Below are 18,692 nucleotides of genomic sequence, written 5' to 3'. Positions count from 1 at the left end.
GTGGGGGCTGGGGGCGTGCTCAGCGAGGAACAGGAGGTATGCACGTGTGAAATACGCTGTTCTTACACCTCTCTCCTGTCCACCCATCGACACACGGTCATCGTCGTCTCTCTCTCCTGTTATTCTAACAGCCTTCTTCGGCAGAAGCCGAGCAGCAGCGAAGTTTTATGGCTCCTCTCTCGGTGTATGGTGTGACATTCCGTGGGCACCCCCTCCCCCTCCTTTCCTGCGTCTGCCACATCCGATGTAAGTCGAGTATAATACACGATGGAAACAGAGAGCAGTAACGTCATGTGGTGTTGTGCTCTGAACTCTTTCGTTATGTATAGGAATACGTCTCCCCCCTCCCTCTGTCCATCTCTCGTCTTTTTTTTGTGAGGCGTCATGCTGGAAAGCTTCCGCTGCCGCTTCCTAGGCGACATGCACACAAACCCATTCCAGCACACACACACGCACGCACGCACTCACGCAGCTGCGCTTCGCTCAAATGTAATGCGTGGCCGCTTCGCGTGTTTGTGTGTGTGAGTGGGACCATGTACTTGTATAAGCACTTTCCTTCTTGTTCCTCCCCCCACCCACCTCCCCTCTCGATCTCCCTCCATGATCGTGTATGTGTGCCTGCGTTCTCTACTGGACCGTGACGGTAGTCTACCGATGCGCCTTCCTCCTTGTTTCATGCGTATCTCTTTCTCTCTCTCTGTGCGTGTGCCGCTCTTGTCTTTCCTTCCACATTCCAGCGATCTGAGCTTCCTTCTTCACCGCTCTCCTTCCCATCCCTCCCCCTCTCTCGGCCACTATGCCTGCGCGTGTGTGGGACGCGCAGGCGTTTATGTACTCGGGCCGCCACTGCAGGCCCCCCCCCTCGCTCCTCATCTCTCTCACCTCCTGTTCTGTTGTTGTTGTTTCTGTTCCCGGTCTTTTACTCAACTTGAACGTCTCTGTACAGCCTCCCTCCCTTCCCTCCCCCCATGACGCACATGCACACGACCTGCTTTGCCATGTGTCATGCTGTTCGCCGTATAGCGGCTCCCCGTTGCTGTTGTGCCGCTGTCTCACGCTGTTGGCGACCCTGCGCGTGTATATATACACACATACATACATATGTATACACACGTACACACGCGCGCGTATGTCTGTGTGTGCGTGTCGATGCCGAGATATTTCGCGAGAGGTGGATGAGGGCGCGCTGTTGTCGGTGTGGTGACGGCGTGTGCGGAGCAAGGTTCCCTTTCTTGGCCACACACGCAGACAGACCTGCGCCTTCTTTCGCTTCTCTTGTCACCGCGGGCTGTGTTGACATCGCTGTTAGGTCGGCGACTAGTTGAGCAGGACGAACGATGTACATTACGCCGCCGACACCGCCACCGCCCCTCAGCCAAACAAGCGAACACGCTGCGCCGTCCTTTCACATATAACATCTCTCTCTCGCTCTCCCTCCCTCTGCTCCTGATGGCACACACGCACACACACGCACACATGCACAGGGGTACAGATACACGTACGTCTCCAGGTCGAGTCTGAAGATGCAGACACGAAAACAGAGGTATCGTAGTGGAAGCGCTGGCTGCGTATGCATCGGCGCCGCTCACTCCCTCGCTCTCTTCGTCTGCCGCTCTTTCTGTGTGTCTGCGCGTGTGAAGTCGTGTGTGCAGAAAAGGAAAAGGGGGGACGGAGGCGGGGGATCGTTGCAGGGATCGGTGCAGCGGTATGTATGTTTTTGTGGTTTCCGATTTCTCTCGCTTCTCGCTTGCCATTTTTCGCTGCCTCCGCTGGTGTGGCTTCTCCTTTCCTTACTTGGACGTCTTCCGTGTCCCCTCCACTCCCCCTTCTTTCTCCATCTGTGATTCTCTCGCTCCATGTCTGTGATCCACATCCAACAACAACAGCTGTATATGCGCACACTTGCGTCAAGCGGCATAAGAAACGCACGCATCTCCGTGAGAGGCGGACCTGCTGCGTTCTAGTGGGGTCGCACGTGCTTCCGCTGATTTCGTGTGGCCTACGAATACCTCTTTCAAGCCGCCGCTCCGTGGTGACCTGGCGCCAACACAGAGAAGGGCAGGAGGATGTGTGTGTGTGTAGCGCGCCTAGGAGCACACACGGTCGGGGGTGGAGTAGCGACGCGCGACTGGTGCCGCTTTTCAGTTCTTTCCGCATGCCTGGCGTCTTGCCACACCCCTCTCTCTCATCGTGGCGCCTATCGGCGTATACGCGGCTGCTACATTCTTCTGCCTGTCTCTTTCTCTATGCCTCTTCCTACCTTGACAGCTAACAACACGCATGCACACACCTTACGCACGTTCGCGCGGACTTCGATGCCGTGCGCCACCTCCCTTTGGGAGGGGAGGGGCTCATCCCTCTTCCCAATTCGCTGGGCCTGGGAGGCGCAGTAGTGACGCAACACAGGAATGAAGGTGTCGCCGAACGTTTTCCTGCGGCGTCATCTGCTGAGCCTCCCCGTCCCGGCGGGGCAGCGCGTTCCCCGGAAGCGTGTGCGGGGGAAAAGTTGCACACCAATCGTGAAGATGACGTTGCGCGCCTTCAGCACCTTCGCTAATGCCTCCCGCCGAGCTCCAGCAAAGATGGCCAGCTCAGGCGCAACAAATACATCGAGCGGCGCCCTGTGGCGCCCACACTGTTCCCCGCGGCAGAATAAATTGAGAAGAGGGAGGGAGGGAGGGAGGGGGGGGGCTCCGAAACGCGATACCGTCAGCTTTACAGAATTAGGCACGCAGGTGCCGTTGCCATGGTACCTGCAGGGTCAAGTGCAGCATAGACGGACTTGCATACGCCCTTCAAAGGCAACACAGACCCGCATGGCGTAGTGCGTTCGCTTTCGCAGGCCTACAAGCTCACACGCCGCGCGAGCAACCCCTGATCGAACCACATCGGGGACTGCGAGGGCTGTGGAAGAGCCCGAAGAGAAGAAGCGCTGCCACCGACTGTGTCCGAGGTGCGTTGCCATTCGGTGTGTTCTGGTTCATTGCTGAACCGCAGTAGACGGGCAGGTCGGCTCACTTCAGTGTCCTGCGAGCAGGGGGTGGGCGAGTGGGGAGAGTGGCGGAAGGGTGCGGGGATGACGCTTCGTCAGAGGGCCGTGCATGGGTTGGCGTGTTCATCATTCGACCTCTATGCAGACACGCCCACTGCGGGCTCATGATGGTGCCAGTGGCTTTCTACAGCTTGAATCCTCTCTTACTGAAGCAGACCCCGCCGCAGGAGCAACGACAACAAGCTGACGAGGTTTACACAGAGGCGCCGACCGTCTACGCACGGTTGCGGGCGCCCCCGGACATCACCACCAGCTCCGCGGGGAATGCATGCCTCACCTACCCTATTGCCCCCCTCCCCCTCCCCCCAAAGCGCGCGTGCAGAGGCGCGGCGGCAGCTCGGCTTATGTGGTGTGAATGTGGAGGGCACACCCGCCGCCCCATCAGTAGCGGGGGTGCAGTCCTCTCGACACACTGGATGACGCAAAATGGCACTGCTGCTAGGCCGCCGGTATTCCCACCATTCAGGGGAGACGGAGATCCCCGCTGGCGCGCACGACTGCGTATAATGCAGTGCTCTTTTCCCGCCTCTGTCGCCGTTCTGCTAACACATCCCTAAGTCTCTCTCTCTCCCTGTGTCTTCGATGCCATGCCACATATACCGTGCCCGCTGGTGGGCCGCTATCACCCACAGCCTCATCCTACATACGAAAGTACTCATCGCTGTGCACGCACACGGCGGACCGTCCCTCCCCTCCACCAGATCGACGCGAGAGAGGGAGTGCAATACAGTGGATGCTATGCAGGTACACACACACACACACACACACACACACACGCACGGAGGACGGTGCATCAAGCTGACCCCCTCCACCCCTCCTCCTTACTCGTATCTCTCTCTCCAACTTTGAGGAGCGTGTCCAAATCTATAAATACATGCGTGTGTGTGTGTGTGTGCCGGATGCCGAGTCCTCTCGCCCGTTCGCAAAACAAAGTCGTTTGCCACGATACGTGCGTGCATCGGCTTGTCGCCACCCCGTGAACAGGCAAGCGGGCCACAAAACGGCACGACGATGCTCACCAGTGCCGTCACCACCTTGTGCGTATCGAAGGTCCATCTTCTTTCTCCTCTCAACACCCTACTTTCGCCTTCGAACCTTCCTGCGCCTTCTTCCATATGCGCGCACTACCAACGACGCAATCACGTCCTTGGTACGCACTTCTACACCGACACGCACAAAACACGTGTGTGCCCACACGCGCACACGAAGACTTCGCAGATGCTCATCACTTCACCCTCCCTCGCGCGCGCTCATTTTCTGTTTTTCCCTGTTACCACCCCTACCCCCACCTCTCCCTTCCTTCCTCTCCCAACACACAAAGGCAGCGCACGCACAACTGTGCCCCTGTACGCACGCGTGCGTCGTGTGTGTGTGTGCGAGATAGATAGAGAGAGAGCGATTTCAGCGAGTGTGCGAATAGGGTGCGCGTGCATGTCGACGCGCATCCCTGCCTGACACCCCTTAATCTCGGCGCATACACACACACACACACACACACACACACACACCTATCACTGCTGCCCCCCTCCTCTTTTTCGGGTGGTCATCTCCCATCTGCCGCATCCAGGAAGCGTTTTTCTGCTTTTGCCTTGCTTCCTTTCACTCGCGTTACGCGTCCCTCATTCCCCCCTTTTTTTCGTTGTGTCGTCGAGCGACGGCGTAGACACTCTGATTTCCCCCTCTCCCCCCTCTTGTGCACGCGGGGGTAAGACCAGCCACAAACAAAAAAGACGGAAGCAAGCGGGCGGCCATCCCACCTCCGCGACGGCCTCACGGCAACAAGAGAGTGCGACATCGAGAAGAGCGAGGAGGGGCTAAAAAACAAAACAAGAAGGTACACACACACACTCAGTCCCTCTCCGTGCACTCTGCCTTATCATTGGCTCTCTTCCGCTCTCCCTCTCCGTCCTCACTCACGCTGCAGCGCGCGCAGGCAGGCAGACAGGCGTGCGTGCGTGTGTGTGTGTGTGTGTAGGGGACTCTTGTTCTCGTCCTCGTTTTGCTTTGCCTAAGCGCACTGGCAACTCTTCTGCTTCTCGGCCTCCCCTTACCTCCCGCCTTAACAAAATATCTTTTCCCCTCTGTTTATGCTGAACGAACTCACGCACCGACACCCCCCCCCCGCACCGAGGCCAGCGTCACGCTCGAACTCGTACGCGCCTTCGTTTACTTGTGTGCCCTTCTCAGAGAAAGCGAAGAGTGTCCGTGCTTTTGTGTGTGCGTGTGTGCTCCTCCATTTTTTTTTTCCTTCCTTTGGTGCCTGCCTGCACATCCAGCCCCCTCCCGGCCCTTCCACCACCCCTCCCTCCGTTTTCGCTCTCCGTTCTCTCTCTGTCTGTCTGCGTGTGGAGCTGAATCCCTCCGGTTCTTCGATCCTTCCGCTCGTTGACGTGTGCCCCGCGTGGGCACCTGCTTCGCGTGTCTTTCACTTTTTTTTTCTGAAGCCTCGCCACTCGCCACTCCTTCTGGTTGGTTCTCGTGCCCTCGACAAGGCTTCGCGTCTCTGATATCTCCACTCTCTTCCTTCTTTGTTTGTGCGTGTCTGTGTGTGTGTGCCGGGCTCCCGCCCTCCCTCTGGCTGCACTCTTGCTTTAAAAGCCGTTTCCTTCCTCCCCTCCCGCCGGTGCTTGCTGTTCCGTATACACAGACATAACCACAGCGAGGCCCTCTTGGTTTCCTGCTGAGCTGTCCATTCCCTTTCTCTGTGCCGCTCATTGCTTGTCCTCTTGTGGTGCTGCCCTTGAAAGGGTCATAGACGACAGCACGCACATCACACGTGTATCTGCTCCGGCTGCGGCTGCCCTCTCTCTACATCTTTCGTTGACTTGGGGACAAGGCGCGTTGGGGTGGCGCAGGCCTCTCTGCCGATTCCGAGCTGTACCGCAGCGGGGCAGAGGCACCACGTCTTCTCCCATGCAGTCACTGACCTCATCCGGCGTGATTGGCCGCTCGGTGTCGGCCAGGAAGACCCCTGCCCCCATTTCACTGCGAGAAGACGTGGGCAGCCTCCGTGCTGGTGGCGCGCGCACGAGTGCGGCAAGGGAAGGACCAGGCAGCACTGCGCGGTCTGCTTCAGCCAGAACAGCTTCTCTGACCACGTTGGGTAAGGCTGCGGCCAGAGCGGCGGTTGGTAATGAGGCAAGTGGTTTCTGCCGGAGCTCATCACGCGGCAGCGGCAGTGCGGGTCGATGCAGCCCGCAACGGTTTGGACACGGCGTTGGTGAGCAGCAAGTCCGCCCTCGCTCGACGGTCACGCTGGACTCACCGAATCAGCACCTCTCTCCCGCCCCACACGAGTCTTTGGCAGGAGTATCGACCACCGCCGCTCCACCAACGTCAAGCGACGCCCGCACAGGCGCGTTCCCGGCGACTCGTGAAGCGCCCAAGCGATCAAAGGTACAAATTCGGAGCATTCGCGTGCGCAGTGCGCCCGATGAGCCATCAGGGCCGACGCGGCCCGTTGCCGGCAGGGACACCGCACCACCGCACCAGCAATGCCAACTTTCGAAGTCTGCCGAAGCGACCACCGCGTCGGCGCCTGCGCGCATCTTTTCCGCCGCGGCGACGATTACGTCGAGCCCGCCAGCACACACAAGCACGACCAGCTCCGCAGTGTCCATACCACGCTCTCGCACTGCTCGCACCTCGGCCTCCTTGGAGGCATTTTTGCTGAGCTTCCAGAACTGCCTCCACAGACAAGAGATTTTGTTCCAGCGTGTCGACACCGCAGTCGCCCAACTCGAGAGTGCGTGCGTCAACGCCTGCGGTGCGACGGTTTCCCCGCCTTCCTCGGCCCCGACAGCACCGGCCCAGACAGCCTCTCTTTGGGGCAGCGGCTCGCGGCCGCAGTACGTGTTGCCATCGCACATATCTTCCTGCCCCCCCGCGGCGGCCGCGGCCGGTGCGTCGCCGACGCGACCTAACAAGACTGTAACCTTTCCAGGTGCTGTTACCGGAGCAAGGCGCAGCGACGGCGCCAATGACATTGCCAGCTCTAACATGCACACGGACGGCGCGCCGGTGCTCTCTGTCTCTTCCTCCCAGCAGGAGCTGCCGGTCACCGACGCTTCTCACCACGCGCAGCGGCATCCGCCGAGCCAGAGCACGGGGTCTTCGACTCTTTCACTGTCCGTTGTCGTGATGCAGCCCGCGTTGGAGCGCGTGGGCGGCAACGACGGCGGGTCGCCGATGGTGTGTGCCTTCGCTCAAGGCCTCCTATCCCCGCCCCAGCAGACGTCGCCGCTCCTCACGTTGCCGACCTACGTTCGGCTTGACGGCGCGGCACTGACACCGACCTCGGCGGCGCCAACTAGGCTCTCTCATCCACACCCCCTGTTTCCTTGCTCGATGCCGGGGACACCGCTGTCGCCGGCTCGGTTGGCCACCACGCAGCAGCAACTCCCCACGAGCAACACCGGGTGCACAGGCAGCCTGCCACTGAACACAAAGGTGACGTCTCTGGTGACCGAATCCCCGCCCATCTCCGGCAGCGGAGGGGCACTGGGCAGGCAGCAATACCCAGCGGCGGACGCGGAGATCATCGCAGGTGACCCAGTCACGGAAGCCCCTATGCTGCCCGCGCCTGCCGAAGGAACGGATGCACACGAGGCAGCCGCGCCGTGTGGCGTGGCGAGCACCGCCGCGGAGAACACCGCACCTGAGGATGCGGAGGAGAGCGCCGGGGGTAGACGAAAAGGCGCTGCTGCGACCGAGTCGTCCAGTGACGAGAGCGCCTCCGCTTCTCCGATTGTGCACAGTGCGCAGATGCCCTACCTCACCATCACCATTTCTGGCGCAGACCAGAGCTTTAACAGCGGCTGCGGCGGCGCAGGGAGCGATGGCGTGCCGACGTGGTCCAGCGCCCCGCCTGGGCACGCGAAGATCGGAAACCTTCGCATCGGCGGCATTCCCGACTCCTCCGTGATAAGCGTCTTCAGCGAGAGCGCGGACAGCGTGTCGCTTTCGCCCCTCTCGCGCCCGCCGTCGATTTGGGTAGGTAGCCCGAGGACGCGAAGCAATCTCGGTCCGACGTCGCCGCATCAAGCGCAGCTGTCGCTGCAACAGCACTCCTCGCTTGGCGGTAGCAGCATCAGCACAGCATGGATTTCACCCCGCCGTGTGCCGAACAGCCACAACAGCCGCAGCAGCAGCAACGCCGCTGGGGCGACGCAGGCATCGGCGAACCGGTCCCCCCGCACAGTGGCCGCGTTGGAGAACCCGCGACACGCGTCGACGGCGGTGAACTCCGCCAGCTCTCTACCGTCGATGAGTCAACAGCAACCGCAGCAGCGCAGCTCAGGGGACCTGCTCTCGCCCTTGTCCGGGCAGTGGCTGTTGTCGCCCTCCCCGACACCAACAGTTTCGCGGCGTGCGAGTGGCGTGGCGCACCGCAGTAGCGTCCAGATGACCTCTGTCAACTTGTCAGGCAGCGGCACCCAGAACATCGGCGGCAACAACAGCAGCGGCAACGCTGGTGGGCTGGCAACGGTGATGTCATCCGCTACAGTGGAGGGGAACGTCGTCTCCAGCCTTTCCTCAACGTCTCCTCTGGTGCCGCCGTGCTTTCCTGACAGCGGCGGCGTTGTCACGGGTGCGACTCAAGCAGTGACGTCGCCGATAACCGCCTGTCGCCAACTCACCCTATCGTCATCGCCGTCGGCTGAGGAAGCCGATCGCGATGACTCCTTTCAGGAAACCTCGCTGCGGTCGCCCATTGGCCTGGCCGAGGAGGCGGACGACGAAGACGCGCAGCAGCTGCAACAGCTGGCAAACCGCTACGCCCCGCCACCGCCACCACCGTCGTTGACAGAGTTGCAGCAGCAGCAGAACCAGCGCCGTCGCTGGAGTGCGCCACCAGTGCCCACCATGAGACGTCCTCCCATGGCACCTCTGCGTCATCCCGACGCTGCCTGCCCGGCAGCGCTTCGGAATGAGGAGGAGCGGCTGCGCAGCTCCACGCCACCGGTTGCGAGGCCAGAGCAGTGGCTGTCGTTTGAGCAGCAGCACGAGCGGCTGCACCTGCCCGAGTGCTGGCGTGATAGCGAGGTGATCGTCGTCGACCATGTGGAGAAGGACAGGGAACGTGATTCCGAGGAGGCAGAGCGGCTGCTAGAGCTGGAGGAGGAGCTGCTGAGAGAGCTGCGGCAAAACCAGTCAGACCGGATGGACGGCGACGGTCTACTTCGGCGGGGCCGGCGACGGGGAAGTCGGCACAGGCACTTGATGGCAGACGCCAACGCCGCCGGCGAGACGATAGACGAGGAGGAGCTTGATTGGGGCGATGACTCAGCCGATGGGGCCGCGGCGGACGCTGCCTACGAAGCACGCCTGGCGCGCTACGGCAGAGCGATGTTGCTGCACCGACGCGGCCGCTCTAGCGCCTCGCTGCACCGCGACGGCGGCGAGGGGTGCTCGTGCGGCAGCTGCCCATCTGCCACGAGCTGGTGTTGCCGGCGCCGACCCGTTAGCGGAGGAGACCGGCAGGGCTTCCCCTCTGACGCCACCGCCTCGTTGAGAGGGGCGCCCAGCGGTGAGAGCACCACCCTCCCAGCTGCCACGGGCGCTCCTTCAGGCTCGCCCGTGCTACCCATGCGCAACTTCAGCCGTCGCCACTCAGCCCCGGCGACCATCTGGGGCGCCGACCACGGGACAGGGTGGCGTGACCTGCAGGCACGTTTTGAAGAGCTCATCAGTATTCAGCAGCGCAGTCGCGGAAGTGAGCGGGATGGCGCCGATGGCACAACTCTTGACGAGCAGTCGTTATCCACACTGGCGAACAACACGGCCTCCAGTCCCATGAAAGAAGGTCTCGCCAGCGGTATATCACGTCGCCGTCGCAGCCGCAGCTTTAGCCACGAAGTCACCGCCTGCCCGCCAGATGCGGTGGACAGGCGGGCACAGAGCGCCTCTCCTCCGACGGGCGACCTCAGCAGTTCCTACCGCGACAACATGCCGCATGACGGCGACGGGAACAGTGGTTTGCCTGCTCCATCTCCGCACGCTGCTGCTGCGGCACCGACGCCGCTCGAGCGGACACACACCCACCCGGGCTCAAGCGGCTACCGCCGCGTCCAGTGGGGGAGGGAAGCTGAAGCCGATGCGGCGCCGTCGCCGCCCTCGCAGGCACCCGAAAAGCAGCGCATCTCTTCCGCCGCTCTCTCTCCATACTCATCCACTCCTCCGTCGCCGTCAGAGCAGGACGGCACGCTAGGGCAGTCGAGCCACGCCCGCGTGTCGGCTGTCTGCAAGAATCCGCCCGCGTTTCTCACGTCTCCGAGGCACCCGTCCCTGACGGTGAACGCGGCCCACACAGCGAGCACGAGGGACTCTGCCGAGACACACAAGGAGGCCGCCGCGTACGACAGTGACGTGGAAGAAGACGAAAGGGATCCGAAGAGCGCCGTGGCCGCGCGCACGCCTGTGGCGTCAACCGCGCGGCGGACACCGAGGCTGGAATTCATGCGCCCTTCCCGCACGGCGTCATCGATGTGCATACTGGGCCGGCCGCGACGCACCATGGGGCTGCACAGCGCGCCGGGAAAGGGGCGCCAAAACACGAAAGCCGCCCAGGCGGGTCGCGCCGACGGCGAGTCCAAGACGGGTGCCACGCCGTCAACAACCCGCAGGCTATCCGCGAGGCAGAAGCCGCAGGCGGCAGCGGCGTCTGCTGTGACGGCCGCCAGCGGAAGGCGTGGCAACACTGCGGCTTTGAGGTCTGGCAGCTGCGGCTCTGCCAGAGGCTCGAGCAGTGTCGGCAGCGGCGGAGGGCGCGCTACTCGCTGCAGCGGCGCGAACCGTGCTTCTCTCGACACCACGGCCACCGCTTCCATCGTCCCTACGAAGGAGACAGATGACGAGGCACCGACGGCCGCGACGGAGTCGAACAGCCACGGCACCACTCGCGCCGACACGGGGACAACGATGTCAGCGTCGCACCCATCTGACCACGCGCTCGATGGCGGCGAGCTTGTAGAGCCGCTCTCGGCGGTGTTTGTGGTCGCTGCCGCCGCCGCGCCAGCCGCCGCGCCGTCGCCGCCAACGACCACGCAGAAAAGCGCGCGGGACAGCGGCACGCAGCGCGGACGACTGCGAGACAGCAAGGCCAGCTCCAGCCGGGACGCTGACAAGGACCACGACGCTTCCCTCTCGTCGCCTCCACAGCATCGGCACCGCAGACACGCTGGGGCAGAGGGTGAGACAGCCGTTTCGGCCCGCCCGCCGCACAAGGCAAGTGCACGGCATGCACCGGGGCTTCCAGAAAACGAAGCGAGGCATCCGGACGGCGGTGCCGCAGCAGGAACGACCGCGTTGGAGGGCGCTGACTCGCGCGCGCTGCTGCGACGACTTGCCCAGCAGAAAGACCGCACCCGGGCCATTGAAGAGCGCCTGCGATTCGGCGTCAACAGCACCGCCTTGGCGAACCCTAATAGCGGCAGCCACAGTGCCCGCAGCGGCTGCGGCAGCGGTTTCGTGTGGAGTGACGGGCACATCACAGGCAGATGGGGACTGGAGTTGGAGAGCTGCACGCCGACGCGCGGCGCCGCGCGGGCGTGCATGGCTGCCGACCTTGCTCGCCAGGACTTCAGCACACCGTCGAACATGTACTCGGTGAGTGGAGCCACCGGAGACGCCACCTTGGACACTCCTGCGACTCGCGTCAGCACAGCTCGGCACGGCGGCGGTGCCGCGGCAGACGCCCCCCACGTGACGGTGGTCGACCCTGCTGAAGCCACGGCTGTTTACGGTGTGCACGCCGTTCATTCCGGCGCAGGTGCCGGCGCGGCCGCAGCCGCACAGCAGACCTCATCCAATCCACGCCGGCGCCGCGTCGATCTGCGCTCGCGCCTGGTGTCGAAGCTAACTGCCGTCTCGTCGTCTCTGTCAGCGAGCCCCGCGAAGCGGCACAAGGGCTGCACTGCAACCATCACAACGGCCACCAACGCCACCGCTGCTGCAACGGCGGCCTCTACCCAAAGTTTCCGCCGCGCCGAGAGCGCCTACAGTATACGCTCTCGCTCCCCCACGTACGTCACCATAATGCACCATGCGGGCTACGGCGATCGCCGCCGGCACAGCATCAGCGGCGACGTGCTGCCACCCACTACGTTATCCATGCCCGAGCGCCAGCTGCGTTCTTCGCGGGCGCCGGTGGCCAGTCAGCTGATCGACTGGGCTCGGGGAGGCGAATAAGACGGCGTGTGCCGAGGAGGGGGAGGGGGCATATATTCCATGTATGCGACGGCTGCTCCTCCTCTTCTCTGTGCACGTATGGCTGCTTGCGAGTGCTGCGCGTTTCTGCCTTGCGCTCCGTCCGCTGGTTGGCCGTGACGCCGTTGCTCAAGTCGTCTGTGGCCCTCTTTCTTCTTTCTTGTTTGCCTTCTAGTATGCCAGGCCTTTGCACGTGCTTGTGTCTTCAATGGTGGGGCGGCTCCCTAACCACTCCCTCGTGAGAGCGCCGCCGCCGCCGCCGCCCCGCCCCTCCTCCCCTCTCTCTACCTCGCCTTCCATTTCTCACACTCTCTCGTGACGCCTGCTCCGCTGGGCCATCCGTTTCACCCGCCGCGGCCGCTGCACCGTTGCCGTTCCTCAGCCAAACCCTCTCTGCCACAATGTGCCCAGTGAGCTCTTCCACCGCACCACACCCTCAGAGAGAGAGAGAGAGGCGAGCGACGTGCATGTTTTGTGTGTGGGTGCGCGTGCTGGTCTGCGGGCACGTTGCGTGGCGCCCAAGCCCTTCACCAACCGTGCGTGGTTCCGCCAGCGACGGCTTTACCGCACGGACAGCGGCGAGAGCAGGGCAGAGCCGAGAATAGAGACCTGCAGTGGAGGCGAGGCTGTCGTAGAATTCAATTTCAGACGTGTCTTTCCCCTCACCAACCCCTCTTTTTCCGCACAGGCGAAGTGACGCAGGCGCTGGCGGCACGTCGTTTGTGTGTGTGTGTGTGCACCGACACGCACGTGCACGCGTGCGCGCCTAGCCAGCACGCCGCTTCCCACAGCAGAGCAGACTCCGATGTTCGAACTATTCAACAGCAACACCAAGAACAATAAAGGAGGAGGCACCGAGTAGAAGGCAAAGAAAGGAGCGAGGGGATAGGGGGAAGAGGGGGGGCCTTCGCGATGGATGCGTGGCGCCTTGACTAACCCTGGAACAGGCATGCCTCTCTTTCTCCATCCGTGCGTCCGTCCTGCTGCGCATGCATGTGCACATGCACGACTGCGAAGGTGCATATGTTTGTGTCTGGTGGGTGGCGAGTGTGTGTGTGTGCATCCCTGCATGTGCGCTCCTCCTCCCACCCCCTCCCTCGGTGGATCGGGGGGCACGATTATCGTGTAGGAGAGCAAGGAGAGCGGGCGGATGATACACGACTCTGTGGAGCCACATCAGACACGACTACCACACTCTCTCCTGCCTCCCTCCACACAGCACCCTTCACAGGTTCGCGCTGATCTCTCCCCCCTCCTATCTTGGAATTTGCCTTACGTCTGTGATATCCGCATCAGCAGCAGCGGTTGCCCTCCCCCTGACAACGACGACAACGTTCATCGTGTCGAAAGCGCTCATCATTCCCGAACTACTGCACGAAACCCCGCTCCTCACTTCCTCACCTACTGGCGCGGGCACAAACCTGCAGCCGCTGAGAGTTGGTGAGCTAAGCCACTCCCCTTCTCCCGAGTACACCGCAGCTGCGTATACATAACGGAGAGTACCACACGTTTCGCCTACCCCTGCTAACATCCGATCAGCCTCTCTCTCTCTACTCAATTTTTTTTTTAGCTTCTTCTCAAGATGCTCCGTCCGTCAGTGCGCATGACCACGCGAGCGCAGACGTCGCGCGTCTGCTCCTTTCACGCCGGGCTGGCATCGGTGACTGAGACACCCTTTTCCGCTCTCGCCGGTGGGGCGGTGCGTCCACAGCCCCGCTCCCTTGCTCAGAGCGTTCGCCGCGGTGCGTGTCTGCGAAGGGCTGAGACGGCGACCACCACACGGACTTCCGCGTTCTCTCCGTGCTGCACGTCCACGGCACCACTCTTCACGAATGCGAAGAATTCGTACGCGCGCGGCACAGAAGAGGAGCAGCAGGCGCGTCAGGAGGCTGCGGTCAAGGAGTGGCGCGACTTTCTCGATCAGCCGGTGGACGCGGACGGCGGTAACGCCCCGTCAGCGCGCCATGTCGAGGCCCGCCTGCCAACCATGAAGCAGCTGAACGAAGAGCTGCCCACGGCGGCAGAGCTGGAGAAGGCGCTGCGTGAGGGGAAGATAGATGCGTACGCCACGCAGCCGGACAGGGACGAGGATTAGGGTGCCCGCCGGGCAGCATCAAGGGTGCGTGCCCGTTTCTCTGCCTCTTACTTGTCGCGCACCCACGTCCGAACACGTGTGCAAACAACCGCCTGCTCTCATCCGCCCTTCCTGTTTCCCTCGCCGCCGCTGCCGCTGCTGCTGCTGCTTGCTTGCTTGCTTGATCTTGCGGTCTTGCGTACTCACGCACATGCACTCCACATGCGTCGCCGCTTGATACGAAGGGCTGCACTCTTCTCTCCGTCCTTCGGAACATGCATACATATATATTCATTGGATACCCTTCTGTGCATGTATATATATATATATATGTGCATGTGTGTCTGCCTCTGTCAGTGGCGTCACATGAACGACGGCGGGCCTGAGTGTCGTCGCTGTCTCCATGTGGGGTGCATGTCTTGGAAAAGGTGTATGTGTGTGTGTGTGGATGGGTAGGTGTGCGCTCTGGGGAAGATCGCGCGGCGTGGAGACGATCCAGTCGTGCATGACGGGGTCACAAAGACCACCGCCACCACCTGCTCTCCTCTTGTTCACAGACGCTCTGAATGCGGACGGGTCTCTGTCTCTCTCTTAATTTGCACGGATACACAAGCAGGCAGACAGACCCGTGCAGGGCGAGACGCACAGACTCGTTATTTGTTTCCGTGTCACTGCTGCACGAGGCTGCGCATCTCACCTCTCGTTTCCCTTCCTGCTGTTTGCGTCCTGTTGAGACGCTCCGTCCACTTCTTCCGATCCGCCTCTGCGTGGGTGTGCGTGCTGTTTGCTGCCGTGCACAGACACGCACACACCCGTGTAGAGGCCCTCCACGACCCGCATGCGTGCGTGATGAGCTGTTTTGGCTCCTGCTTCCTTCTCCCTCTGTTTCTGCGCATATGTGGATGCCGCCATCACTCGCCTCGTGACGTGCGTGTCGTGGTAGCGTCTCCCGCACGGAGTCTTTTCCGAAACCCGAGGTGGCGCGGTGATGCTCGCTCGGCAGCTATCACATCACCGCGCGGCCGATCCGCCGTTCGCTTTCGTGAACAGAAACGAGTAAGAGCTATCCAAGCCTCATATCGTCTCCCTTCTCTGCCTATCTGCCTGCAGCGCCATGGCAACACTTCACTGTGCAGCACCCGACTTTGCCAGCAGGCGTGCGTGCTTCGGTGAGCAGGCCCAAACTATAGCACGCATCGTTGCACACATCCTTCCTCTTACGCACATCGACAGGCGCCCTACCACTTGTGTGTGTGTGTGTGTGTCTTTCTCTCTCTCATCGACGGTGCTCCTGCACCTCTGCCCCGCTCTCGCCCGCCCCACGCACACGCGCATACGTCTTCTTCATTTTGAAGAGGCATAGACACCAATGAACCATGCCAACAGGCTGCGCGAGAGCATCATCAGCGATACAGCAGCCCGTATCGGTAACTCTGGAGGCATCGTCCTCGATGCCTCCGTCACCTGGCGCCGCTGCTGCTGCGGCGTCCGCTGCCACTCGCTCCATCGCCTCGCCAGTCCCACGAAGTCCTGCGCCCAAGCGCCATGAAGCGCGTCAGGACGCTCCGCACCCGCATCGTCCAGTGCAACCGCCGCTTCGAATATCGGCGCTGTCGGCCGCGATACCGCATCTTGGACAACTCCACCACTCTCACCGCCACGGCGACGGCGCCTCTCCGCTGCACGTGCTGTGTGCCTGCGACACCTTCAAGGGCACCCTCCCCTCAGACAAAGTCGGTGAGGCGGTGGAGAAGGGTTACTGGCAGGCCTGGGCCAAGACGCGCAGCTCCGCAACGGCGCAGTCACACGTACTTCCAGCAGTCACGGCGCCGTCGGAGGAGGTGTCGGTGCCATCGCCCACGTCTTCACCGCTGCATCTGGTGGTACCGCCGCTGGCCGCAAGCTTGCTTTCTGCGCAGCACCCTTCTGTCCTCCCAGCAGACGCGGTGCGGTTTCTGCACACCCCAATGAGCGACGGTGGCGCCGGTCTGCTAGACAGCGTCACCTACGCCTCAACGCACGCGAGCATGACGTGGGGCACCATGCCCAACCTGTCACCGTCGGGCGGCGCGTTGCGCCTGCAGCGTGTATACGTTCCAGCGTCCGTCCCGATCACAGGCCCCCTCGGTGCCGCGATCACGACGGACACCGGTGGTGCACGAAGCGCCGCACCAGCTTCCCGCAGGGTGTCCTTCGCCTGTGATGTGGAGAGACGCGTGCTTGTCGTTGAGATGGCAGAGGCGGCTGGGCTGACGCGCATCGCGCGTCCACAAGACCGACACCCAGGCCGCACGACCAGCTACGGTGTAGGTGAGCTTATCCGCTACGCGTTGGCCTACATGGCTGAGGCTGCTCATGTACAAGCGGAGGCAGACGTGGCCTCGAAAACGCCTTCCCTGGACAGCGCGCCGGGTAGCTGCGGGGGTGTGCGCCTGTTCCTGGGCATCGGCGGGAGCTCCACCAACGATGGCGGACTCGGTGCACTGCAGGCGCTGGGGCTGGAGGTCTTTGTGGATGCTGCCCACGCCCGCGCGACGGACTGTGGTCACGACGGTGCCCGACGCGCGCGCGCATCGACGGCGGTGCCAGATGCTCATGCAGCTCCGACTCATGTTGACGACGGCGCGGGGGTGCGCCTCGCGAGACCCTTCCGTGGCGAGGACTTGGCCCACGTCACCCGCGTCTGCATCGGCGCAGAGATGCAGTGCATCTTTCCATACCTGCCTGAAGCAGCGACGCCACCTACCGAGACGGGTACGGGAGGCGATGATGCGCATGCCGCACCACCGCCGCACTCTTCACTGTCGCCTGCGCGCGCGTGCTACATCACGGAGGTGTGCTTGATCTGCGACGTGGACAACACGCTTGTTGGTGCGCGCGGGGCAACGTATGCCTTTGGACCACAGAAGTGCGCCGCGCCACACGCCGCTGCTCCGTTGTCACCTGCCACAGCTGCCGGTACACCTCCTGCTGGAGCGCATGCGGACAGTGCAGGGGTAGAAGCTGCCGAGGATGCGGCGGTCGGCACCGTCACCTCTGCGGCGCAGCAGCAGATGCTGGACTCGCTAGAGGCGGGCATGCGGCACGCTTCCGCACGCATCGTGGCGAGCGTGTGGCGGCCCCTTGCCGCTGTGGATGCGGCTTCGGCGGCCCACGCGCAACATGCCGCGGGGGAGGCTAGGCACATGGCCGTTGGTTCGGATAAGGGAGATAGTGTGGCAGAGGCGGCGGTGCTGGAGGATCTGCTATACCGCCGAGGCGGTGGGGGCGCAGGGGGCATGAGCGGGTTCTTCCGCTATCTGCTGCTGGCGCGCTACGTGCCTGGGGCGGACGTGGTTGGCGGTCTGCTTGGCCTTTATGAGACCCCGCAAGTCGCGCAGCTGCTGAGAAGTGAGGACAGTGTTTCATTAAGGCGGGCTGCGGCAACCGCGGCGGAGAAGCGCGGCGGACAGCGCAGTGATGACGCGCTTCCGGTGCCGGCAGAATGGTCCGCGCACGTTTCTGGACAGCCAACGGCGTTCCCCCTGCGATGCCCGCGCGGATGTCTGTTCCACACCTGCGATGTCGTCGTGTCAGGCGAGGGCTCCTTCGACGAGCAGACAATTCTGTCGCACAAGACGGTGGGCCGGCTGCTGGAGATGTGCACGGTGGCCAACGCATACCGCTTGTGGCACCACTACTGTGACGACGTGGGGGAGGCTGCGGCGGCCTGGAGCGAAAGGCGCGGCTGCCGCTGTATCACCGACGTGGTCGTCGTGTGCGGCCGCTGCGGCTTTGGCGACTACACGCACTTGCAGTCCGCTGCGCTGCAAGCCGTGTGCACGACTCTACTCCCGCTACACATCCCCAATCGCTGCGTGGCGACTGCTGCTGCGACGTCGACGCTTCGGGAAGCAGACGGCGCCAACGCTGATGACACACGCCTGCATATGTATTTGCAGGACTTGATGCAGTCGTCGGCGTTTTGGCGCGCGTGCGGCGAGTCCTCTTCTGCCCCGGAGGACGATCAAGGCTTGAAGTACTTGCTCTCGGCGTACTGTGTGCCGCGTGTGACGGTGCTGCCGCTTACGCCGACGCTGTTCCCTGTGCCGGCGGCGATGCAGCAGCCGTACGCGTGCGTTGTTTCCGCAGTGGCGCACTTACTCGAAGAGTCAGTGAGGCGCGTGACAAGCGCGCAAGAGGCAAGCGTGGATGCGTGTGGCAGGCATGCGCGGAGCTGTCTGTAGTTGCGTGCTGAGACGGGCCCCCTGCCCCCTGTGCCCCTCTTCCTCCCGTGCCGTCCGTTGCCAGCGATAAGTGCGCTTCCCTGTTTTCCTCATGTGCCCCATCGACTCGGTGTCTCTCTATCTCTGTATGTCT

General features: G+C 62.6%; 3 protein-coding genes across 3 annotated transcripts; all 3 read left to right on the top strand.

Annotated features, from left to right (window-relative positions):
• Nucleotides 1-5,965: 5,965 nt before the first annotated feature.
• On the top strand, nt 5,966-12,241 carry LINJ_02_0490 (conserved hypothetical protein; the record flags this gene model as incomplete). The annotated part of the gene is made up of 1 exon (XM_001462702.1): nt 5,966-12,241. One exon carries the CDS (start codon nt 5,966-5,968, stop codon nt 12,239-12,241), a length of 6,276 nt encoding a protein of 2,091 aa, XP_001462739.1.
• Nucleotides 12,242-13,841: 1,600 nt separating this feature from the next.
• On the top strand, nt 13,842-14,354 carry LINJ_02_0480 (conserved hypothetical protein; the record flags this gene model as incomplete). The annotated part of the gene is made up of 1 exon (XM_001462701.1): nt 13,842-14,354. The coding sequence occupies one exon, from the start codon at nt 13,842-13,844 to the stop codon at nt 14,352-14,354; it is 513 nt and encodes a 170-aa protein (XP_001462738.1).
• A 1,355-nt stretch (nt 14,355-15,709) lies between these two features.
• Nucleotides 15,710-18,559, top strand: LINJ_02_0470 (putative glycerate kinase; the record flags this gene model as incomplete). The annotated part of the gene is made up of 1 exon (XM_001462700.1): nt 15,710-18,559. The coding sequence occupies one exon, from the start codon at nt 15,710-15,712 to the stop codon at nt 18,557-18,559; it is 2,850 nt and encodes a 949-aa protein (XP_001462737.1).
• Between the last annotated feature and the right edge of the window lie 133 nt (nt 18,560-18,692).

The sequence above is a fragment of the Leishmania infantum genome, chromosome 2 (genome assembly GCF_000002875.2).
Source record: "Leishmania infantum JPCM5 genome chromosome 2".
In the NCBI taxonomy this organism is placed as follows: Eukaryota; Euglenozoa; class Kinetoplastea; order Trypanosomatida; family Trypanosomatidae; genus Leishmania; species Leishmania infantum.
This window is presented reverse-complemented; position numbering and strand designations above follow the sequence as displayed.